General features: G+C 38.5%; 1 protein-coding gene across 12 annotated transcripts in view; it reads left to right on the top strand.

Annotated features, from left to right (window-relative positions):
• Positions 1 to 26,774, top strand: part of Rbfox1 (RNA-binding Fox protein 1) — a 289,153-nt gene that overhangs the window by 140,924 nt on the left and 121,455 nt on the right. For 7 of the 12 annotated variants that reach the window (XM_067350445.1, XM_067350442.1, XM_067350437.1 and 4 more), the window contains one exon: positions 216 to 257. The exons of the other annotated variants lie outside the window; for them this stretch is intronic. Coding sequence is in view for 5 of the 7 variants with exons in the window: in XM_067350437.1 (XP_067206538.1) it covers positions 216 to 257 (42 nt within the window). In the remaining 2 variants the exon portion in view is untranslated. The remainder of the gene's footprint in view (positions 1 to 215; positions 258 to 26,774) is intronic. 12 annotated transcript variants of the gene reach the window in all.

Genomic DNA, 26,774 nt, shown 5'->3' with positions numbered 1-26,774 from the left:
ATGAATAATATATAAAATAATAATACGCAGAATGGAATAAAAACAATGAAATAAAAATCGAAGAAATGCGTGAAACGTAATTTCAAATATTGTAAAAATTTCGTCGAATTTATTCAGAAATTTATATAAAACCGACAGAATTTTTGCAATGTATTATATAAATTTACATACTAACCAACTGTAACTAACCAAAAATATTTTTCTTTCTGTTTTAGGTAAGTACTTCATCTGCTGATTTATCTACAACATACAATAACGTAAGTCAAATATACTCTTTAACATTTAATTTTAATGCATTTGAAGTAAGAAATAGAAATTCTTTTCGAGTTTCTTTAAGATGCAATCGGTAGGATTAGATTATTTTCTTCACGAAATCTGCTTCACATTTGTTAACATCGATTGATAATCGTACAATGTATAATAGATACTGTCTTGTAAATAATTCAGTATCTCAAACATATTTTGAAATATAGAATTCTATAAGAAAATAAGAATTCTAGATAAGATAAAAGTACATGACTGTTTGCCTGGGGTAAAAGATAAAAAATACATTTTTATCGTTACTATTACTTATCAAAACAATTTAGCCGTAAAATTTTTTTCCTTTAAGAATTTAATTACCTAATATTATCTCGAATTAATTTATGGTTTATGAAAATATAATTAAAAAGAGAAAGAAGATATTAAATGACATTAAAATCCAATTTTATATCAATTAGTTTGATTTGTGATATACTTATATTAGAGATAAACGGAATATTACAATTAGCATCTACTTATGATTTTGAATAGAACTTTATCTCACGAAGAGAATATCACATGAAAAGATAATATTTTTATATCTATGCAATTATTTATTTACTTAGTAAAAAATAGTAAAAAAAGTCTCGCATAAAAATTATTTTTTAAAATTTGTATTTTTTTAAATTCGTATTTTTATCTTTTAATTGAATATTTTTTAATGAATATTTTTTATAACAGCTTTTTTGCAAAAATATCTTTTTATTTTGTATTTTTTATTTAATATTTAATACACAAAATATTAACTTTATTGATATTTATAATAATATTATTATTTCATTTTTGTGACCATTTGACCGGACATTGTGTTATTTAATTGTTTTAATTACATGTTCAAGTTTGTTATTTTTATTATTTGATAGGAAACATATTTTCGGCTCTGCGTCGGTCTCATATTTTTCCTATAATATCACTTTGGCATATACATATATCAAAGTTCTAAGTCACAAACTTTAAAAGTCATTCAAAAGTGGAAAAGTTCCGTAAGATTTAATCTCCAAGCACAAAATTATCACGAATACTCTTTTTAACGTTTCTGTTGAATTTAAATGGAAAGTTGAGCGCGTATCAAAGCTTTCACGCCTAGTTATAGGAGCGCGATGCGATGTATAGAATGGAAAGCTGAGCGAGCATACCGCAATACGAACCCCGGCGGTTTAACATGATGCTCCGCACATCTTGCAGGCCCGCGTTTGTGGGCCTGCTGGAATGGCGCGTGAATTTCGCGGATATGCGCGCGCGCATTGCAATATCAAACGGAAACTCTCGCTCGTCGACTCGCACAAAGCCTTTACTGTATCATCCGGTAATGGGAATGTCAATTGCGCGCGCCTACGCCATTTCTCCCCTAACACGTGTCTGCTTTGCACACGATTTCTGTCCGCGTTTTCTGCCGTTTTCGCGATCATTCTCGCGTATCACGAACTTTATCCTCAAAATGGATATCCGCGAGTATCGGTGGAATTTAGAGTCGCGCTCTAAATCCCGCATTGGCGTTAATGTCACGTCCTACGTAATACTATGCCCCTTTTCAGTTTAATTGATACAATTGCTCCGACCCACGATCGCGGTAATATCATGGCTCGTGGCAATATCATGGCTCGCATGCTTGACAAACACGTAATGTAAATATAGCGTCGGTTCAAAATAGAAAGCGTAGAAATGTAAAATGGAAATGTAGGAAACTGTATAAAATATAAGAAAAATACGTAAAAGAAAAATGCGAATCAAACTGTGACACGTCCATTGTATCGCTCAATGGCGTCGATTATTTATTCAGCCACTTTTTCTACTTTCAAGTTCTTATTGAGAATTGGGTTAACGTCTATTAGGAACATTTCATTTGGATGCAAAACTCTTATTATATTTTTATGACTTAAGATGACAGAATATTGCTATCGCGTGAATTAAGTATTAAAATCAAGAAAAGAGGTGAGAGAGAAACGTGGGATAAAATTAACGAAAAAGTCCAAAGAAGGAAGCGCGCAGGCGTATCTTCGAATAATTTACCAAGGGTCAAGTTTGAATTTTTAAAGACGTTTTTTTTTCTTAACGACGTTTTATTTTCGCTGCAGCTTGACCCAATTAAAGATTCGAGTCTAAAGCACGAGAGACGACACGATGGGATTAGCTCGTGTATCCAGTTTCGTTTGTCGTGCGCGCCACCGGCGTCGCATATTACGATTCTCCTCTGCAACCCGTGGTTCGACTGAATATTTAGAGCAAAGCTAATACATAATTTCACAGCTGACATCCTCGCGCGCGATTAAAGGGTGCACCTTGCTCGCGATAATGCGGTTTCGGCGTGTCGCGCGATCATAAGGCCGTAATATTGAAATTTGCGCTTGCATCCCGCTTTACGTCAAATAGAGATCCTTCCGGTGTTGCGCGCAAAGGCCCCTCTTTATTATACATTCTAACGGGAACGTCAATTATTCGCCGATGAAATCTCTGCGTACTTGACGGGGGCGCATCTGTTTAAATTGTGTGTCTGTTTGCATTTCGGTATCACCGGAGAGAATTTCTGTTCAACCGGCGGATACATCGGCATTCCTGAATTTTTTTTCGCGCAATCAATTCCGATTATTCGAGATTGGAAGCAAAACAATTTTTTTTTATTACGTGTAACGATTTACATCGTTGCGGAATCGGCAAACTGGTTTCTGGGTTCAACATACTTATTATTAGTTTGTTTTTTTTATAGCAATTCGTAGAATTAATCGATTTTATTTTTTTTCATCAATTTCCGTCCGAAATTGGTGGACAAATAGACTTTGCCTATTGCGCAATGTTTCGCAATAGGAATCAATCAATGCCGCAATGATTACAGAACTAATAGTATTAACGCCGTGCATAATCAGTGCGCAGTGTTCGTTAGCTTCAACGCAAAATCACAATTGCTATGTATTTTAATAAGCCCGCGTTGCGCTGCGAGATTATTTGGTAATCTCGTTATCTTAGATATATGAATATTTCATTGAATCTATGAGCATTGCTCTAATGAGTCGCCAGGTGTTTGTGGCCACCAAACTTAATTTATTGATCGTTTATTAACACAACACGTTGTACGCACACACGCGTTACACGAGTCCGATTGACCTCATTCAAAATCAGATATATCGCGTGTCCGAAATACAAGCTGCACGTTTTGATTTCACGTTGCACGATCGAAATGTTATAACTGTCACAACTCCGCGATTAACGTATACCTTTTATTGGACACGCAATTTGTAACATCAATATAAATGGAAACACGATACAGTAATATAATACGTGGACCAGTATATTATGCAATAATAAATAACATTAATGATATCAAGTGATGAAATAATTACTGAATATCAAAACGATTCTTTCGCGGAAAATCTTTAATCCGATCCTCTTTAAACTCATTTTTACAACGTCAACATTTTAAAAAATAAATAAGCATTTGCGCTTGTAGGTATCGCGCCGCGGAGATGTAACGAATCGGCGGCGGCGGCGCGATGTTTATTTCGGGATTTGTTTTAATTAGTACACCGCAATTGCCTTATCTCTCGCTCGCCGTTTTCCGTACTTGGGGGATAACTTGCTCTCGGAATTGCAATTAAAGCCTTGCACTGTCTGCCGATTAAGGTCGATTTGTATTCAAGTGGCGGTAATGAAACAATAATGCCGTTTCGAGATAACCGTTCCATCCACATTCCTTGGTCTGCCGCTGTTGTCATTATCATCTATTGTCATTACCCCCCCCCCCGGCGTTCTTCTCGTCGTGCCAGTACGTGATCTCACGTGAGATTCATTATCCAATCCGTCGCGGATGTAGTCCGTCGCTGCACTCAGATCCGTAATTTTTCACTTCTACCGTATTATGCTCAGCGTGCAATTTAACGCTCTCGTTCTAACGGCAATTGCACAAGCGCACGTTATTACGATAAGCCTGCACGTTATTATTGTCACAGTTAGTTCTAAAAGCGTTGCATGTCTGAAGAGTATCAAAATGAACGGTCTCTTTGTGACGATCCATACTTTGTGCCACAAATTTTCAAAGATATTTAAAAAATATTTTAAAAGATATACCATATATATATAAGATTTATTACAGAGTTTTTAATATTTCGTAAAAGTCACAAGCGCTACTTTAGTTTTCTTTTTATTTAGAGAAAGTATTATGTTCCATATATTTGCGTTTAAAAATACAATGCAATTTTGTCGAAATTCTATTGAACTTCCACCTGCTTTTGAACTGTGGTAAAAATATCCGTTAACGTTTTTTAAACTTTTGATTTTGGAATTTATTCTTGAAGTTAGTTCGTTGTGTCAGAACTCTTTGTTCGCCGTTCTGAGCACACAAAATCTGACCTGCGATCCCTGATGGTATGCCAGGTACCGTGACCCTGGAATTAAGTCGTTCTTCCCGAAGAAACCCGTTCATCAGGGCAGTCCTTTCGACTTGGATTGTGAGAATACGTGAGTGCTTGCGTGCCAGTAAAGTCGGCCCAGAAATTCCTGTGTGATGAATTCGATGAGTACATTGCAATCAGGACGATACTTTAAATTTTATCGCATTTTAAATGCACTTTCTTGCTCTAACGTCTGAAAGATTTAGTTTTTAACATAAAATTTTTCTCTTTTAAGAAGAAAAAAACTTTATTTATTTTATGAAAACTTAATTCTCAGAAGCCTGAGTACTTTTCGAAAGACATTTTTTTAATGCTTATAAAGTGAGCTATGATTATAATGCTTTTTTATTATCACGAAATTTCTTCATGCCATAAAATTTTAGTAGGATGTTATAGCTGGTCATTTATGTTATGATCTCACTGGTAGTCTGATGTCACTAACAGAGACTATTAAGTAGAGCACAAAGAGGATGGTGCACATGTCATAATGTGTCTAAGAAAATTAATAGATGACGCGAATGCAGCCTTCGGCTGCATTCGCGCGCAACGTAAAGTTTCTGTTATAAATTGTACGGAGATTCACATCGCGTGATGAAGTGTACATTTCGAAAGAGTAATTATTAGTTTTCTTTTCTGTCTGCGATAAAAATGTACACGATAATTGCTAGATGAATGCTACGAAGTTATTTTGAAGCAGTGTTGAAAAAAATATAATATAGTTAAAAATCGTTAAAAGTTGGCACATAATAATAGAAAATTTTTTCCATCGTTATTTAATGACAAATAAAATTATTGCAGATACATGTATATTTTTTTTTATTTGTGTCCTTGTCGATACATAACAATAAAGTAATAAATTAAAATAAATAATAAATTAAATCTGAAAAGAAATTAATTTATTATGAAACAAGCAAAAAAATATATTGAATAAAGTATAGTTTGGCACGCATAAAATATTGCATTAATATCATCGCTCGCTTAATTTATTGAATTTTTTAAATTGTATGAATATTACAAGAGAGAGAATGGGGACAGTTATTTTGAGTGGAAATTAATTAGCAGTTGAATTTCTTAATATAATAGTACATTATTGTAATAGAGTTTACGTATATCATTAAATATTAATCGGATTCCAAAGCATTGACTCGAAGTAGCACGCGAGCGAAGTGCAAGGTTGCGAAATATACGTGTACGTTATGTTACGTCATACTCAGAAGACAATATTTCCTTCGTGTTGCACTGCAGGATATTCACTGCGGTCGCGGCGATTACAGGCGAACTGCCTGTAAGCTCGCGTCACGTTCAAAGCAAAGAGAACCGACAGGGTCGGAATACGAGCTCTCTCTCTTTCTCTCCTTCTCTTTTCCGTGATTTTCTAGGAACATTTTCTTTTTGATCTCTTAAGTACTTTTCTTCTACTCCGTGCTTAACCAGAAAGGAGCTGGACAAAAATAAGTTATCCTTTTATCGCTTTACGAGCCGAAGCCTCAGAATGATAAACCCAGAGCTTTCACGGCGTTATGGGGTTCCGCCGGTACGCACGTGCAATCATAAATTTCTGTAAGCCCAGTTAAATGCGGTTGTTAAGCGTCTTATTCCGCTTTGCCGATCCGGAGATTTATTCGCGCGCGATGAGTGAGCGATAAAGTTTCTATTTTTTTTGCAACTTTTTTTAAATCTGTTTAACGGTACGATTGCTGTGGCAACCAGATATAAATTTCCGCTACAAACTATCGGGAATTCAAATAAGATCCGAAATACCTGAAAAAACAAGATATTTAGAGATATTACGAAGATCTTTTGAGCCACTCTAATCTGCGTTGTCAGCACTTATCTAAATCACACTTTCGTTTCTTTCAAAATCATGACATTCGAGCATTATTAAAATTTGAATTTTTCTATAATTTATGGTATTTATTTATGATACCAGCATATGCAAGTTGAGATATTGAAATTAAATTCTTCGCTTGTATGTAAATACAACTCTCAAAAAAATTTAGTTTATTGTGTACTCGTGCACGTATGACATGGCAGTTAAAATGTTAATCATTTATTTCTCGCGTTGTACAGGAACCGTGTTCAAAGTTCAATATTTTTAATTCCGACGTGCAATACGCATCCGAGGTGCGACATTTTTGTTTGATAGCAGGACCATCGCGAATGGTTAAGAATGGCGCAGAATACGCGAGGAGACCCTAACGAGAGAACCTGTCGACGCGCGAAGAAACCTGCGCGTTACCGTTGCATCGAGAAAGAAAGTCGCTTGGTCACTCATACGGTACTTCGCGTACGCTTTCTTATTTTTTGTTTCTCTCCTTTCTTCCCCCGCGCGCCCTCGAACCGGGCTGGACAACTCTATATTTCTTACGACGTAGTATCGCGCCCGCCACAATGTACGATGGGAATCGCATGAGGCTGCGAAACCAGTCGGTCAAGATCTCACAAGAGCGAGAAGGAGAGGAACGGCATCTCGATCGGAAGGAGATAAATAGAGGAGTAAAAGAAATCGAAACGCGATGTGTGTGTATAGAAGGAGCTACTTCGTCTCTTCTACTCGATTCTTCCAGTCGATTCTGTCCATCTGACAATGGTAGATAAGACGAAGCGCGTCTGTTCGCCTTTAAATTGTGACAATGATTGAAAAGGTAGATTTTCGACAGAATCAAAAGACGAAAACGTGCGCTAGCCTGAAGTTTCTCTAAAATAAATATTCTTTTATTAATGTTTTCTTGTATTAACATTATTTTCACATTTTTTATTATTTGAAAGAAAGAAAATATTAATTTAATTTTTATTTTTACGAGATTTACATTTAATTATTACAATAAGCCTTCATAAAAACTTTTTACATTACGCAAATTTACTAAAAGAACAGCAAATGTTTGAATAAACGTTAAAGTTAAAATTAGTTAAGTTTATAATTGAAAATAAAATTTAACTTATTATTTTACTTTTATTCTGAATGATATCCGAGATAATACGCAAATTTTTTCGGAACAAGAAGAAAAAGGAATTTGTGTAGCAAAAACGAAAATACTTTCGTATATATGCGAAGAGATTAGCCGTTTCGTTGATCGACTTATAAAGTTTCATTGATAAAGCGTGTCGCTTTTCTACGCGACATCACCGACCTCTCGCACGACTTACGCTAGTCTCTTATCTGTACTATATTACGTTTATAGTACGCGAACGTGCAGAGACGAAATTGAAAATCGACTGCATCGTGTTAGAGCGATAAGAAAATTGTGGCCAAAAGCCAAAAGCCAAAAGAGAGAGTGATGCTTTCGCAGCAATGGACTGCAGTGCCACAGCTTTAGTTATCAATGTTGAGAAATATTGAAAAACGAACTTTATTATTATTCAATAACAATTAGAAAACGTATTAATCAAATTGATATTAATTATTATTAAGTTTTTTTTTACCATCAACGTTACGCGGCGACTTATCGGAAAAGTAGAAAATTTCTGAATCAATATTGAAGTTAGAACGTGCTGGAAGTGCGTTCGTAAATTACATTTAATTTTTCCTGGAATTATTGGTATTATTTTTATCGTGAATGGTATTATCCGAGAAGATTATCTGAGATGACACGTGGACTTTCTCGGAACAATAGAGAGAGAAAATATCGGGGAATCGTAACGCGCGATGACGTCCGTTCGGAAAGTCAGCAGATACCAAATAAAAATACATCGAGAAATGCGGGAGAGAAATTTATTCGGGAAACGTGCAAACGCGCGTATTTCTTTCTCGACCTTTGGACGATCCGCGACGCGGCGCGCGTCGGAAATAATCGGAGTGGAAGGAGACGATAAACGAGCTCGGGGAAAAATATATTTTTCGTTGGGAACGACTTTCGCGAACGGTCCTCCAGGATCGGTTGAAAATAGCGCGCGTCCCGACGAGGCGCGGAGAGTCGCTTCCCCCAAAGGACGGCACCGGCCGCGCACTTGTGTTTCTCGAGCGGATCCGAACGTTCGACGACGGCATTGGAAGTTCGCCAAATTGGGTTTTCTGCGCGAGCCACGTACTGCGACGAAGGGGGAATGTCCATTACGCGGACTGACCGACCGACGGACGTGCGTGATACCCGGTTCGCAGGTCATCGAGATCGCGATAATTAAGGTTATCGTTAACAGCAACTCAACTCTCACTGCTTCTCCTTAACACTTCGCTCGCTCGTTCTTTTTCTCGCAGCGTCTGCTCGGCTGCGCAATAAGTGTTAAAGCCAGGATTCTGACAATTGAGATTGATGAAGGCGGTGCGAAAGGGGTTCGTAATCGTGTTTCACGATTGTCGATTTTAAATCGACTTTAATCATCGCGATAATGCGGCCTAATATTTCCACATCAGCGAGCGCGCCTTAGCTCGGTCGCGTTAGAAGTTCTTTTTCGCAGAAATAATTAATGCGTCGTTCCATTCAGTTTCTCGAGTTTAAGCGAGATAACGTTGCTGCGAGATTGCTTTCTGAATCCAATTATGCGAGAACGATTTTCCACGGATGGCGGAGAATTAATTTCGGCGTGCGCGCGTTAAGCTGACGGATCGATCGAAGTTTGGCCGTGCGAGCGGCACTTTAATCCGACCCGCACACCGGACCTTAGAGAAACATGTGGCTTAAGCCTCTCGGACCGAAATCGGCAGCTGCGCGCGTTTGTCTTTCCGAAGACTGTCTCTCACGATAAGCGGGGACGCGTCGACCCGTTTTTGCGTTCCCCTCGTTGACATCACTACGTAACATCTGGCGGCGACGTGTACCAATTTCAAACTTTGCCCCGTCCACTCGCCCGCCCGGACGATTGTTTTCAGACGACGATACAGGCTGCCCATGGCAACGCGTACTTGGCGTGACAGTTTAAAAAACAATATAACGCAACAATAAATTGCGTAGGACCAAGTATTGATGTTAGAATCGTTGTCCGTGAATGGAAAGGATTTAATTACGTTATATGATAGTCAAATAGTTATGCGTTTAATCGAAACGAAATTAGCGGAAATTATTGGAAATTTCAATTTGGCGATCCAATGGCTCGTTGTTTCGCTCTTGATTAAATCGGTGTGCCTGATTGATAGAAGTGAATGGAAAATGATTAAACATTCAATATATTATTTACATAAAATTAATTTTTAACGCTGCGCAAATCTTCAAACTATTATGTGACGGTTAAATAAATAACATTTTGCTGCGCTTTTACGGAGAAAAAATATAATGGCGATCAATAAAACAGTTGATGCGCGTTTCGATAACTTGTAGAAATCTACTTTGGCTGAGCAAATGGGTGGAGTTTCTTGTTGCTGATTCATTCTGACAATGATAAAATCGCCGGTCGTAATCGAGAACCAGGGAGTCATCGTATTGGAGCGAAACGACACCGCTGTGTTTCACTCCGAGCGCCAATTAAAAATCATGCGAGGCGGCTATTATTTACAGAAAAGAAATTCTATCGCGGCCGCCCCAAACCATCAATTTATATTGCCAAGAGAGAGCAACAACGCCTTTTTTTCCCCTCGTAATGTACGCTCGTGTCGCGCCACGTGTACGCCGTAAGCGTACCTTATTAAGCGCGCAGGGCTCATGCGCGCAATCCGAGATGACTGATCGGAAGTCGCGCGCACCGCCTAATGAATTATTCAAACTATCGCCGAAGAAGCTACTCGACGCGTAAATACAAGAGAGAATGGCGGGAGGAAACAAGCCGCGCGTTTTTAGACTCGCTGATCGCGGGAAAAAATTATCTTTTTTTTATTCCATAAAACCATGAAAATTAAAATTAAAATATATTTGAGCAAACGTAGTAATTTTTATCATTAGATATTCCTTGTGCGCGACGATTTTTAAGGAAGTTTGATCGCGGCGATCGAGTGGCTAATCTAAGGGCTGAAGTAGATTTCTGTTCACTATGTTTGAAAACTAGTCACAGCTACGTCACGTTTGTGCTTAACCGAATTTGTCCTTCTGCATTTGTCGCGGTTAGAGCAGCTCCGTTCAAGTTCGCGGATTGTGCAAGGAGTCCATTATCCCTTCCACGACCGCAAGTCCTTTCCGCTTTGTCGCGTCTATTGTTGACCGCATGCAAATGGGCGAAACTTCAGTCTTACTCCCGCTGTCTCCGTTTCGTTCGGCTAGGCGGAAGGGTTAACTCGTCGAAAACTTTGGGAGGTCTAAGCCAAGGGGGTTACCATAATCATAAACTGGGTAAACTAATGTTGATGAAGCGTACCAAACTTATTCGTGGTAAATTAATTAATAATTACTGTACACATTTACATGTTGTACTTTATAGCGCAGAAAAAAAAATAGAAATGTAAGACATCCATTATTTTCCATCGCCATTGCTCATAAAATCAACTTTACGGCAGACACGCATGAATCGTCTGCGTTATATTTTAAATTTTATAAGCAATAAATTCAAGTATAAATAACATGACACATAAAATTTTTATGGGTCTTTGCAAATAGTCGCGGGATGAATAGAGTTTGGTCGATGTTTCAAATTTTCATCTTTGCATTTCACATTTCCATTTTTTTTTTTTTTATGATATACGCAAATGCGAATCATACGATAGAACGAACACACGGATAAATGAAGTAGACAATACTTTGCTATGCATATATTTTTACCGAGAAGACATTCTTCGCGAGTGACGAATTGTATTGATGCACAATGAATGAATGCGTACTATCTATTTATAACGAACGATGATACAACCATTCGCAGTTTACTCTGAGATATACGATAATAGACCATGTATCTTCGGCTACATCTCTTACTACGTTGCCTTTCCAAGTTAATGCTGGTTTGCCACCAGCCTTCCGAGAAACAAATAGGTTTAATTCGTGCATGTCGGCCGCTCGGCGTACAGGCCGGACTTTGTCTGGGAGAAACTTGCCTGGAACTTCTAGTTGAGTCTTTGCGGGATAAGCGTATCTCGACGAGCGCGCTTCTCCCGAGTGCAGAGTAAAAAGCAGAACAGAGAGAGTCGAGAAAACCGTTCAACTGAATTAAGAAATATTAAACATTGATTTGGAGAGAAATGCTGTTAAGTAGGCAATCTCAGAGAATTCAAATTTCATTAAATTTATATCTTAATATCGCAAAAGGAGAAGTAAAATTCTTATTAAAAATCTTAAATTCAAATGTGACATCTCGTAAAATTTATGTTTCAACATCTCGAAACGAGTATGTTATTATGTTATGATGAGAAAATGAAAGCGACTGTGCCATATTTGTGCGTATAAATGTGTCTGCTTTTTATTTTTTGCAACTTATCGTTAGTTATCAGACTATCATTTGTTGTTATTGCCTCAAAATATCTAACTGTCATATGTTAATAAAAATATAACTCAGTATCATTTTAATCGGCGCGCTAGTTTTCGAGCACTTGGAAATATTAAAAGAAATTATCATTTCTTATATCTCTATCGTCTTATCGATCACTTCACTACGTTTAACATGACAGCAGCTAAGTGCAGGAAGGTATTAGACCGGCCTAACGTTGAAGCATCGGACACGCTCGCTCAGTCGGCCGAACTGTAGTTCGGTGTGTACGGCAGCTTCTCAAGGGCATCAGTGAAGCTAATTGAGTGTAACGACACTGTCATAAACGCAGGCTAGGGCCGTAGCCTTTCAATGAGGCCACTCCGTCGTTTCTCTACGCGACGAGAAATTTAGGCGTTAATTTTATCTTCGAACTCGCGCACGCAGAGTTCAGTCTTATCAGTGATCTTTTCATTGCTGACGCTTCATTTGGAAGAAAATTTTAATTTATGCGCATCATAAATATATTTTGTATTATACATATTTAATCGCGTTACTTAATACGATAACGTGTCATCAAATATATTTAAATTTTCTTATTTTTTTAAATTTAAAAAAGAAATTTTATTATTCTAAAAATATTGTCTAAGAATTTTACGTGTTTCAAAACAAATTCACTCGCATCGTATTAATTTCTTCTTGCACGTTTTCGAGCTATCTTTGATGGAGATCGCAGCGCAATAATCTCTAATTAAAAGCAGGATTTCGACAAATGTCAGAACTTTGCTCGTCGTCGGTGATGCGTACGAATAATCGCGTGTGAACAGCGCTTCAATGCGGCCGGGAGCCGCGCGCCGGCGATCGCTAACGGAGCGTTGATGGTTTTTGATTGGCCGGAAGTGACGTCACGACTCGCGTCGCAACTCGCCGCATTAATCCGCCGCGTTTTATCTTTGCTTCTCGCTACGCGCACTCTGCCCGCACCAACTTTTGTCATCATTGCACTCGACGATCAGCCTAGCTCCGTCGCTTTGTTCGACTCGTCGTGTCGATGACGCCCGCGAACGATAAAACTTGTTTTCCAGGGCTACGCGCCGATTAAGTTAATTGCGCGTTAAGCGAATCGTGGATTGCATCGTGAAACCGCGGATTCACCGATACACGCGGTATAAATAGTAAATCTCTGTAAAAGACACTGGCAATTGACCGGTTGAATAATTCGGAATGAGGTGTCGTGCATTGTTATCGAAAAACGCGACAGCGTTTTAACATTTAAATACGTAGAGGTGACAAGCAATATCAGTATGGTTATCATGGCATTATTTTTTCAATCCATTTATTCGTATCACTGTCTGCAAAACATTTAAAAACAAGTTCAATTTATGAGCTTCTCATATCAAGATTCGATGAATTACGTTTCGAAAATATTAATAGCTACTGAAATCTTATATTTCAATTAATGCAATTTGCACGGAAATATTTATAACGTTAAATCTTATCTTCCTTTGGAAAGATTTGATGTCAGATTTTATTATTGAATTCTACTTAATGTAATGTTAAATAAAAAATGCGAAATTTAGTCGTGTTCTATTGAAATGTTTTTGAATATTCGCCAAGAAACTAGAGGTAGATTTATCAGCGAACACATACCTAACAATCCGTGCATATTTCATGAAAGAGGCGCGTGCAAACATCCGTTTCACACATGATGGTTTACGTTATAGTAACAGGAAGTTCTCTCGCCCCTGTAAATTGCTGACTAATTCTACGCTTCTTTTGTTTTACACATGTAACAATTGTGAAACTGCGTACTACTTATTAATTATAGAAACGCATTAATTTGCACGCTTTAAATGCACCATCGTTTTGTGATAGAATTCCTATGCTGTAAAACGGAAGTTCAAATCACATTCAAATCGTTATGTGAAATACAGTAAAGGGACGCCGAACATAAAAGCAATCTTCATAGAAGATTTATATTTTCTTCTGGGTTGCAGATTACAGAGATACAAACAAAATATCTCGCGTTTTAAATTTAGCCTGATGGACTTTGTTTTTTTGTTCATGCACTAACATTCTGCAATAGAAAAACATTATTTAACACGTGAAACAATAATGTGACAGTTTTTAAAAATAATTTTTGAACACTTTTTGATATATTAATTTATATTTGCAAGAAATGGTTTTTCTTAACACAAAACAAAATGACATTTTCATAAACTGCTAAAACACGTCTGTTATTTCTCATGAGATGTTAATATAATATTAATTACTTGGACGAACGCTTTTAATTATTCATTACATTTCTACTTTGTAAGAAATTACATGTCCAAACGGGAATTTAAAGGATCTTCCAAAAGTAACTTTAGCTTTCAGGTTTATTACAAAATAATCTCTCCAAATTTTCTCGGAATGATAAGTATTTTTAAATATTTCGAATGTATCCCCGGGTGATTTCTTTCCACATCGAGCGCTTCATGTATATTTCATCCCTTGACGTCGATAGAACGACGGTTGATCCGTGATAAATTTCGGAAAATGGCAAATTTCGTAAATGGCAAACAATGCTGCTCGCGCTATGGAAGGAACGCGAGCTGGACGGTGGCTGATGATTTTTCGGAGGTTACGGCCGCGATACGGTGGCAGGTTAGTACGAATCGACCGGCAGCAGCAGCAGCAGCAGCAGCACCGGTCGGAGCCCGGAGCCTTCGTTAACCCTCCCGTCGGCCGCGATCTCTCGAGCACCTCGGGCCTTTGTGCCGGGGATGGCTCCGTGCCAAAATCCGTCCGCGATCCCCTCGTTCCGGAGGCGTCTACTAACGGTCCTGCGAAAACGAGCCCAAGCCCCGGCACGTTCCATTTATCGTTCGCCTAGAAAATACGCCGAGTTCCCTGCGGCAGCTACGCCGAAAAGGGCTCCGTGCTCTTGCAAGGACGCCGTCGAAATTTTTCACGCAGCATCTGAAGGCAGGGTTTTCTTTCCGTCTATCACTACTGTAAAAGAAATTAAACCTGAAATTTTTGTTGGCTTAGATTAGAATTTTTCACAAAGGAATGATTCGAATTTTGTTGTTTTCTTTAAAAAAAAACGATTAAAATTTAGATTATCTTTTTTATGATATATTATTTATTATATAAAACTTATATTTTCAGTATTAATATTGAATTAATCTGTAATATTTGAATTTGAATTTGACGAAAGTATCTTTTCGCGGAGCAAAGTTCTGCTAAATCTGAGAAACGCTATTGCCAGATATAAAGGGCGTAATAAACTCTAAATAGAGACGAAGGACAGATGACAGTTGCAGCCTTTTCTATTTCTCGAAATGGAATAGCTGACTCTCCCAAATACCGTACCCAATTTCTCCGAACGGAACAATCGTGCGAAGGTATTGAAATTTCTCTACATGTGTGGAACACTATCGGCGGTATTGAAACGCTTCGCCGCGTTGTAGGATCTCGATATGCTATCAGCGCCGCGCTGGAACGGCAAGAAGCGAATAGCGCAAAGTAGTCCTCGCCGCCGCGACGTAATTTAGATTCCGCCGTGCAAACCGGCAGGATTTTATTGTTTTACCGTCGTTTAGCGGAAACGAGACGTGATATCCGATCTTAGAAATGACGAAGCTTTTCTCCTGCAAGATGTCGCACATTGCGCAGGGTCTAGATAAAGAAGAAACGTTTCTAGTAGAGAAATGTCGCGCAATTTGTCGAATATGACATCAATTCTTTATAAGAGATACCAGGACGCTTTCTCGTTTCGCAACCGTAGGAAAACGGACGTGACACTGTCAAAACGGATCTGTCTGATTGAATTTAGGTTCTTCGGAAATACACGGTACTGTCAGTCGCGAAGACTCGCACATGGTTCGTCGTGATCCAAAATTAGAAATCAGAAGCGTCAGGAGAACGGAATTCTTTTCCCGACCGAGCTCTCTCGGTCTTCTTTTCGATCCGCGAAAAGAACTGTTACGATAATATCTGTACGGCAATGATAGTTTAACCTTTGTTGAAATTTAATGTATCCCCTCGCGCAGCTAACTTATCTAACTTTAGAAGTGTGTAATAAGAGACTCTTTGCGTCGTAAAAGAATTTAAAAAGTGTATAATAGGAAACTTTTATATCTTCAGGAAAGAAGTGAGTGATAACTTGAAGTTGTTCTTTGGGAATCATAATTGCATAATTGTTTACTTGTGAAAAAGTTTAATTGTCCAAAGTTTAATGCAAGTTAAAAAAATTTGTATTATTAATAATAAAACATTATTTTCAAAGTTAAATTAATTTTTATCGGAAGCCAAGTCTTGCAGTCATAAAATTGCTTCCTATGTGACGCCGGTACCGTTCGCCAAACAAATTTTGGCGGTGATCTCCGCACAAGCGTGATGTCTTCCGGGAGAACTCGGGAATCGATAATCCAACTAGTGGAACGATATAACGAACAGAGCGTGTAACACGGTCCACCAAGTTTCCCTACGTTTTAACAATCTCCTAATTTATACGCCTGAATTCCCCATTATGTGTTTAATAATATGGAGACTCTCATGAGAAATCAACCCTCTCGCAGGGTTTACCCTGCGATACTCGCTAATTTTATCACTTACATATGCAATCGATATTTCATTACAGCGAGCTATAGACGCAAATAACGCAACAACATATCTGATTTGGAGTACAAGTTTACCAGACAGTATATCGAACCAATTTGCATATCTAAGTGCTTGGGACAACTTGTTTTTAGATATTGACACTGATATCGAGATAATAACTTTACTAAAATATTAATGACAGGAAAATCCAGCAAAATTTGCAAAACTTAGGCCCTACGCACAATAGAGAAAATATTGAGAATAAAAATGTTAAATATTAGGAAGAGCAATTTGGAATTATTTTACTTCAAACAAGGGAACGGAATGGATTAGTTCTAATTCTTATTTTCTAATTTACGATATTTTAATCTATTTTATTTTCTTGTTTTGAAATGAAATAATATCAATTTCTTACTTCTAATATTTAATATTTATACTTATTCCTAATATTTTTTCTATTGTGCGTAGGATCTTACGCGAAATAGCAGAAAAGTTTATTTTACGCAAATTACCATGCTTGTTTCTTCGTTATCTTTTTTGGCTGCAAAATCAATTATCTAGAAATCGGTGAAATACAAATTTTTACAGATTTTGAAATATCAATTTTCTGTATCATTACATCGTGCAGAGAAGAAAATCCGTCTGTTAATTTTAACGCACTGTTGTAGGAAAACGGTACAACGGTATCTCTAGTTTAAATAATTTAATATATAATTTTATTAGCCTTCATGCTGTTAATTTCAGATTTTTTTTCGCGAACCATTTGCTTTTTATCATGCACGAGAATATAGTGCAAGAATATTTTCACGTAAAAGGATATAATAATTTATCCATAAGCGCGTTACATGGAGTTATCTATTAATTTCACGAACTCTCGATGAATCATTTCCTTCCCGTAATAGAGAGCTCGCAAGTGCCATATTTTGCATATGGTAAACATTTCTAGTCACGTGATCGGTTTAACAATCGGAATTCAGGAATGTAAATTCACGGCAACGCTTTTATTTGAATAATTAATAACGTTAGTGAATTAGTGCGTGAAGAGCGCCATAAATAACGGTAATCAATTGACGTATGCTACTATTATACGCGCTGACAGTTATTTCGTCCAGTGTTATCGCGATATAATACTAGATTCAGCACAGCTATATGAATCCTTTGCACTCTTCTTTTGTGTCATCTATTTATCCTTTGTTATTTTTTCGTTATTCCTACTCGTATCTATTTTCGCTATTTTTATGTCACGTATTCCGAGAGGACTAGTGTCTCCGAACACGATATAAATATCTACGCTACTTCATTCCCCCTCTCTTATTTTCTCTCTCTTTCTCTCTCTTGAACTCCCTCCCGTGTATCCTTTATAGATGAACAATGTTCAAAAAAGGAGGGCGAGGGGATAAGCCCGGAAAGGGTCCATCTTCCAAAGGGTAACGCCATGCCCGCTCGAATAATGATGCCCTCATTGCGTTATCAGTGGTTCTCATCAAAGTTGTTTCGTGTTTTTCTTCACTACGGATGGAACGTCTATTGAGTTATTTATCGGCGACAGCAGCAGCTTGTTGAAAGTTAAATTGTTTTACATTGAAGAATTAATTATAATGAAATAGTTTTAGCGAAACGAGTAGCTGAACAACTATCGATAATTATTGCTCATTTACAGCGTGTGTACGTTTAATTTTCTTTTTATCAGCTTATTAAATCTAATATATTATAAGCAATTCTAGATGTATCGCGGTTGTCTAAAATTATATTTTTCTAAAGCTTAACATTCGATATGATATTTTTTTCTATCCGCAGCGGTTGATACAGGAAATGAATTTCCATGAAAATCGCGAAACGCTCACATTGTTTGAACTTTTCTACAAATTTTTATAGAATTCCATCCATTCATCCGGCGAAAATGCCCGCAAAAATTCTCTCTTCGTTCATACGCAACGGATTAATCTCTGAAGTCTATAATACACTGTACTCCGAAAATCCTGCGCTCTCTCGTATTGAATCGAATAGTTAAATGCGCACAAGCACCCGCCGATATTCGTGGTTAAAATTAATTTCGATAAGTCCTACGAAAATCGACGCCACGAAATTTCGCGTAAACCCTGCTGTTAATGCGGCGCGATATCTCTCGCGCGCTCATTCCGGCAGCGAACCTCTATTTGCCGGGTAAGCCTCTTGTTATGGTAAGAGGGTCGAGAGATAGTCGTCCGCCATGCTGCCACGAGGGGGTTGACAACATCCGCAGGGTTCTCTATTAATAAGCGTCTGGCGGCGAAATCTTGATTATAAAATGGCTGCCGCCGATCGTAAAATCGCTCGTGCGAAACTTTATCGCGCGAGGAAAGACACTCCAATCGGTTAATTACCTCGGCCAGTCGTTGAATCATTTTTATCCGGGTTTATTAACACTCCAGCGAAATCGCTGCGGAAAGCCGCGGCAGTAATTACTAAGTTTCGGGATTGAAAGAGTTGAGCTGGAAGTGCGCGAGCGAGCGAGCGAGTAATATCGTTGAAAAGAACCTTTCTTCCTTCGAGACTTTAACTTGAATGGACCCGCTGTTCTCGCCAAGTATGGGTGTTTCAAGGTTTTCGTAGAAATAAAATAGTTTTAGTAATAGAAATTGTGTCATGATTTTTATAACAGAATTATATGTATATATTTTTATTCTCGAATTAAATGCGTAGATTAATATATACAGTTTCTCCGATATTGCGCTTATCACGCGAACCGTCTATAAATTAATTTATGCGCATTATTCTCTATCCATGTTTTTAAATTAAACTGCATATTGAATTATTTGACGCGTCATTGTTGCATTCATTCGTACGCTTTTGCGTCATCGAGCTAATTGAAATGAAAATGTTAACAGCAACATTCTTCTCGGGCTGCGATTGAAACTTACGTTCGTGCTGACAAGCGGTATTACTTTGATCGCGGAATGCACCATCGGTGGTCCTTTCGTGGATTTACGAGCACGCCCGTATTTCGCAGCGTGATACTGCAATAATTCTTACCCTACGGAAACTGTACGATTGCGCGGATGTACTTTTGCTAAGCCACTAAGAATTACTTATAGCTTCCCGAGCGGAGTTATTGGCCTTGCTCCGCTGACTCGCCATTATGATAATCGACGAGCTTCTGGTAAATTCTACTGTAACGAAATTAATTTCATGTAGATTAATCATTCTTCTGCAACTTATCTTTTTCTGAGAATAATACACCATTTTGTACATTCTGCGCGATTCTAAATTTCATAACCACGTGATCTAGTATCTTTAACAGTCCTAACAAGCGTAACATTTATTTGGATTGCGGCACTTTTGGCGATTCAATTTTAATCAAAATAGAATCTAAAGGTTAGAAAAAAATAATTTCACAACATATTTTTCTCGTGATTTTTACGAAACTTGTGGAAATTATTTGTGTAAAAATATTTTCTTTGAAAATTAGCCGTGCAAAATTATTGTTTTGATAGAAGGACACATTCGACTCGAGGTGGGATGATCCAGTAGTTTTGGCAATCTCAACGAACGCGAAGTTCATTTTCATCCATGACAATTTAATTTCACCGAGATGCAATCCGGAGATTAGCAAAAAGTACACCGAGTCTAGTCGGCCGTTTCGAGCGCGATTCTATCTTCGGGCTCGTCGAACGACGAAATTTCGTTACGTAGCTCGTTGCCTTGTCGTTCTCTCGGAGGAGAGAGGACGCGGAATTTTTCAATTTCCTGTCGCCTTGCGACGCTCATATTTCGCGAATCTCGAGATACTGGGCTCATTTCCGTGTCGACTCTGGACGCGCGCGCTCTCGCCGCTGATAAAAGTTGCCCGCGTTTCGGACGATTTATGAAGCCCCACGTTTGGGGACGCGCGCGACGATATCAATTTGCACGGCTGGTTAGTTTTCGCGAAATCTCATCGAAGTCATCGTTTTATTGTGACCGCGCAAGGCTGATTTTATGACCCGGCTGCGCGCATTTATATATATATTATAGAGACGGTTATCGATAAACTAGTGGACATAAATGACTGGAAATGCATTTAGATTTCTATCCTCGGCCTTCGTGATTGTCGTCGGAATCATCAACACATTGCGACTCCGCTCGCTGAATCAATCGAACGCAATTTGTCGCAGTTTTCTACAGTTTGCAGAAACGTGCTCCGCGATAAAAGCCGCGTGATTTCCATCGTATTACTTTTACATTGATAGTGGTAGTACAATATATGTTTATCTATAGTAAAATAACCTATATACATAAATACAAAAGTTTATTGACTGATTTTACTTTCTAAAACATATTTCTCGTCAATTTGACGTTAAACTTTTCTTCAAAATATCATGAATTATGTATAGTCTTGTGCGTTCCGGATAAGTAGTTTTTACGATACTTGCCGTTTCGCTAGCGGTATTTTTAAGACACACTCAGAAATTTTTCTACGCGCTCCGGATTTATCACATCTCAGCGTGTGAGGCTCTCCCGTCAACGTTAAAAATATCCGTTTCGTTCTGTGGGAATGAAGAACATAAATATGGCTGCGTGTGTTACGCGTTTCGCATATGTGCGTAGTATGGAAAAGATATCGGATGATGTAAAGAGACACCGGGAAATTATACATTTACATTACGACTTGAAAAGGACAACAATCGTTCGCAACAAGTTATGATAAGTATGTTTTGATGAAATTACAGAATAATTACGACGTTGAAAATTAAATTACCGCGAGAAATAAAATGTTAAAAGCGCATCATCCGTGGGGGCCGACGTGGCAGTTCAGAAACAATGTTTATAGACACTAAAAGCACCGGTGACGCATAACGTTTCCCGCGGAATCTTGGACGTACGCGGATAAACGTAATTTAGCGATCGTAAAACGCTGTAAGCATAGAGCTCATTTATCGCGCGTAAATTCACTGCGTACGTCGCCGTAATATTTCTTTTTTCGCGAGATAAAATCTCCCCGGCTCCCCGACAAAGCAACACACGCCGAATTCTCTCGCGAGCCTGCTCCGATATATTTCCCCGGTGTGTATTTTCCGACGAAAATAGCGGCGGTGCTTTGCGGAAGGGGAAACGCGCGCGCGGTCCGCTATCAGCTTCACGTGCGTGCGAAATTTACGCGCCGCAGACGGAAAGAACCGCGAGAGGTAGGACGCTTGACAAAATAGAACCGAATCCGCTTTGAAATCGGCCACTGGTAAACACCGGCCGCGCTCTCTGTGATCATCCGACTGTGGCAGTTTCGTCGAGGCGGAACGTAACGTCGATCGTTATCAAGTGGCGTGGATCGATACGCTCTGAGTTGCAGATCGATTTCTTATCGCTGTGACGTTGCGAGATCGTCCAGTGAAGATACGGAGCGGCAGTCATAAGTTCACGGCTCCCCGAACGTGATAAATAACGTGGAATATTTCAGTGGAGGATAAGCTGTGCTTGCCCGCTCGACGCTAGTTGTAATTAATATAATTAATCCGAATGCTTATCGAGCGACGGTAGATCGCTGTCGGATATCCGTACCGGTTTCTCCAGCGAACGAATCGCGGCGAAGACGTATTGGATTTAAACGGATGTATTTGCCGCGGAATACGAAATAGATGCACGCGAGGCTATTTACGTAACGTCTCGTTACGTGACGGAAGAGAACCGATCGATGTCGACGATCGATAGCGGATGTAATTACTACGTAGACCTTCTGTGTGCGACTTCCATGCTCGGTCATGTATGTGTCTATATATATATATATATACACACACACACAATATATATATATATATATATATATATATATATATATATATATACATATATACACACACACATATATTGGCTATTGCCTGCTATATAAGATTGTAATGTCGCGTCGGGCGCTCCCAAATGGGCGATTTCCTTCGCGCGGCGAGACGCCGATCTCACGAGAGAGGGACAAGGGCCCGCTATTGACGGCGACGCCTTGTTATGGGGCCCAAGTGGCCCAAGCGGCGGTGTGAACGCGCTCTGCTGAGCGCGCCTCGACCGGGAAGAGGCTCTTTAGAAACGTTCCACTGGCAGCGGGCCATCCATTAGCGCGAATTAGAGTATTTAACTCGAGCCAGCGGGAGGAGAACGAGGAAGAGAGCGATCGCGAGGAGGAGGGATACGAATAAGAATGGAGGCGATCGGAGTGCCGTCCGCTTCTCCGCGCCGCGCACCGCGTCGCGACCAATTGGCCTGATCGTCACGATTCCGTCATTGACGGAACGCGCGGCGTGAATCAAAATATTCTTCTGACCACGGCAACGCGATAGCCACAGTTTGAGAACTTTCGGCGGAGATAATCGTACATATTTTCGATTAACGACGTTGAGTTTCTTAATGTTCGTTATACAAAAAATGATTTCTGACGCATTTTTCACTTCTCATTACTTTTAAATTTTATTTGAAATATTTATTCGGACACGATGTGAGTGGAATAATCTCAATACAAATTGAATTTAAATTGCATTCAGATCGAACAGGATTTAGAAAAAATATTACCTCTGTGAAGTTGGCCTCCCATTTTTCAAAATTGAAAAAAATGATTAGAGTTCTGGATGCCCCCCGAGGAGTTCTAGAGTTCTCAGACCATTTTAGAAAGAGTTCTGCCATTTAAAGTAAAGAAAACACCATTTGAAAAATCGGAGGGCTAACTTCACGACGCCCCCCATTGTGTAAAAAATCCAAATTTTTTTATAGTTCTGAGTAGATTTTAAATAGTTCTATAGTTTTAGATAAGTTTTAAAAATAGTTCTGCTCGAAATACTACGTAAATTAAATTTGAAATTCTCGACTTAGAAAACAAAAAATAGCGAGAATTCGTTCAATTTTGATTTTAGCGTTTCGAGCCTTAAGGATAATTGTTAGAACTCGTGAGGGGCTATACAGAACTCTCGACAGAACTGCCGATTACCGAGAAAAAATTTTTTTTCTTGTAGGACTTTGAAATTTTTTGAATCCGAAACTTCAGCCATCGAGAACTTTTTTATTTCGCCTCTGAGCGCTTCGAGTGTTAATAATTATCGCTAGAACTCTTCGGGGGGTGTCCAGAACTCTCAACAGAACTGCCGGTTATCGAGAAAAATTTTTGTTAGAAATTTTTCTAATTAGAAAAAATTTTTAGAATATTTGAAGATCTATAGATCTAATAGAACTATTTGAAATCTACTCAGAACTATAAAAAAATTTGGATTTTTTACACAATGGGGGGCGTCGTGAAGTTAGCCCTCCGATTTTTCAAATGGTGTTTTCTTTACTTTAAATGGCAGAACTCTTTCTAAAATGGTCTGAGAACTCTAGAACTCCTCGGGGGGCATCCAGAACTCTAATCATTTTTTTCAATTTTGAAAAATGGGGGGCCAACTTCACAGAAATAAAAATATTGATTCATAATAAATTGATTCAAAATACAATATCGGTTTATCGGTATAAATAAAATAATAGAAATTAGAAATGTCGACATATGTCTCCAAATTATATCGATTTATTATATTGGTCCTGTGTTACAATGATATAATCAACGCTGTAATAATAGTATACTGAGATACTTTACTATGGTGTAAAGAAGAGAAACGGCAACGCGGGAATCAAATAAAATGTGTCATAAAACGATTTTTACGATTTCCGTCAATGTTCTTTGACACTTTAATAAAGACAGTGTTCTCCTCGTGGGGTCGCACCCCTATTGTCGTACTTCTATCGTCTTCGAAAGCGATTCCTTAGCAATCACGGAACGACAAATCTGCCGACAAAGCGAAACGCATAGGGAAGGATATATCGGATGTACTTTAAGCGCGGCCGGTCGGAAAACCTCCTGCGTTATTCGATCCATTCCGCCTCTGTCTTTTTCTCTCTTCCTCTTCCTCCTTTCCCCCCCCCCCCCTCTCTCTCTCTCTCTCTCTCTCTCTCTCTCTTAGGCCGCGCGTTTGCTATTGATTTCAGGTTTATTCTTGGCGGCTTGTTCGCTTTGCTGGCGTCAAAACATCGAAAGGACGAGGTGGCTGCACCACCGACGCGCGTTTTGAAACCCTAATACTCGAGAACAGACCACTGTCGCGGAAGCTTAACCGCCCCGTGTCGACACACTCGTGAAAGCACTAGAAACGAAAGCACGAATGGTTAAATTACGAGCACTCCGCTCATCCGGCGTGTACGTGTGGGTGTGCACGCGCGTGTGTCTGCCGCTGAAATTATTATTGCTCGCTTTCTGGATACGACGTAATAGCGGTTGAGTTGCTCTGCGGAGGAGCATCGTGAAACAGCAGCGTGTCTTTATAGAGGAGTCGAGAAGTTTAAGTCTTCGCGTAGAAATGCATCCTACCGTTCAAACCTTTAAATTAAATTTGTATTTTCATCTGTTAATAATATAATATGAATATTTATTATTAATATTTATTGCAGCAGAAATTGGTAATTACTTGTTCGAGATTGTTAATTATCAACTGCTTTTTTCTGAATTGCAGCTCTAACTGTAGCGTAGGAGGAAAACTCAGTTTAATTGCTAGTCATTCAAGCTTAGGTCAATGGCGAGAGAAAGCCCAATCGGCTTATAGATAGGAACCATTTTAGGCGCGTTTACGCAAGTCAGTGCGAGAGGTTACGGCCTTCGCTTCGTAGCTGCTTTATCAGTTCCCGCTTTATTGCCCATTTCCTATTTAGGAAATCAACTGTTACAAATGGAGATGCTTGCGTAACGTATTAAAATGTAGATATGTTAATTTCGAGAGAATTTTAAATTTCAGCAATTAAATTTAAAATTAAAATTTATTTAAGAATTAAATTGATTTAAAATTCATATAAAATCTTAACAATCAAAATTTTTCATATATTTTCTCATTAATTTTTTTTAACATAAATAATAGATATTCCAAAGAGCGTTACTTTCAGAAAGTTGCATCGCTCCTTTCTTTGTCACAATATATCTTAATTTTTTTCCGGAGCGGACGTTGTTCCACCAGGATTGCGGTACTCGTTTTTGCATTTGCAACGTGGCGCGATGCGTTCTGATACACGAATTTCGCGTGCAAATAAGCTGTTTTTCGGTCTGCATTGTTATCTCGAATGTCCCCTCCTCGAAAGCGCGAAATTACAAACGCATACACAATTATTTTGCAAAACTGTAACATAATACAAATGTGATGCGCAGTATTATTTTCATATTTGATGTTCACGGACTACGCGTGCATGTATGCGAAAATGGGTTAACCCGTAAAATAGTAGTTTTGCATAAATTAACTTTAAAATGCAAAGTCAGAGTTGCTGACCCAATTGTAACCTGTTTTTTTTTTTTCTTTCTTTAATTTAGCGAGTTAACTCATTTTTGCATAACATCTCTCATTTATCGTGCTCTTATTAAGTTACAAAATTAAGGATCTTCTGCTGTAGGAAATGTTGTGTGAAACTTTTCGCGTAAGCCGGACGACGAGACAATTTATGCAGCTCGTCTCAATTCGCGCAACTCGGACGAATCAGTCGCAATTTGCATGAAACAACCTCTTCTCGCTACCGGATTCGCTTTTTCTACTGCCAATTCTGATAACGTTGATTCTCACGATGGCCGACAAGCCAGTTCCCTGATTTGCCGATTATCCTTCTCTCGACTCCGAATTTTGGTCGATAAAACAAGCTGTGCATGCGAAAAATGCCATCTTGTTTGGTCGATGGCACTCTCGAAATAGGTCATTTGTTTGATATATATATATATAACGTTTACATGAATCGATCTAAAGTAGACACGTAGATAGAGAGAACTGCCCGTTGGGATAACTCTGATTTCAAAGTTTGCACTGGCTTAGCTCCCTGTAACGTGAGATGTAATATTAAACAAGCGATCCCTGCGAGAACTCTGTTACAAGACTACAACGATTGTCGATTCTACAATGCATAATAGAGTCCTGAAAATTTAGGAGCCACTGATTACGTAACACATCTTTATTTTAAAAGCGTTCTCTTATTTCTTTTTTTATTACGAAGCGCTGAGTTACTTTTTAAGGCACTGATATCTCATTGCATTTAACGATATTTTAATACAGAAAAACTTTAATATAGAAAGATTAATTAAAATTTAAGATTTCAGAAAAATTCTACGTATATGATTTGTGATAAATGATTTTATTTTTGTCGCGTAAATTTCTTCTGCGCAAAATGCGCAAAATTATAATCTAGATTCAGATTAATTCCAAATTTTATTACTCCGTGCTCTTTTAAACAAAGTTGAAATTGAATAATAATTCAGAGAGT

This window comes from Linepithema humile, chromosome 2 (genome assembly GCF_040581485.1).
Source record: "Linepithema humile isolate Giens D197 chromosome 2, Lhum_UNIL_v1.0, whole genome shotgun sequence".
NCBI lineage: Eukaryota > Metazoa > Arthropoda > Insecta > Hymenoptera > Formicidae > Linepithema > Linepithema humile.
Note: the sequence above shows the minus strand (reverse complement) of the source record. Positions and strands in the feature narration are given on the sequence as shown.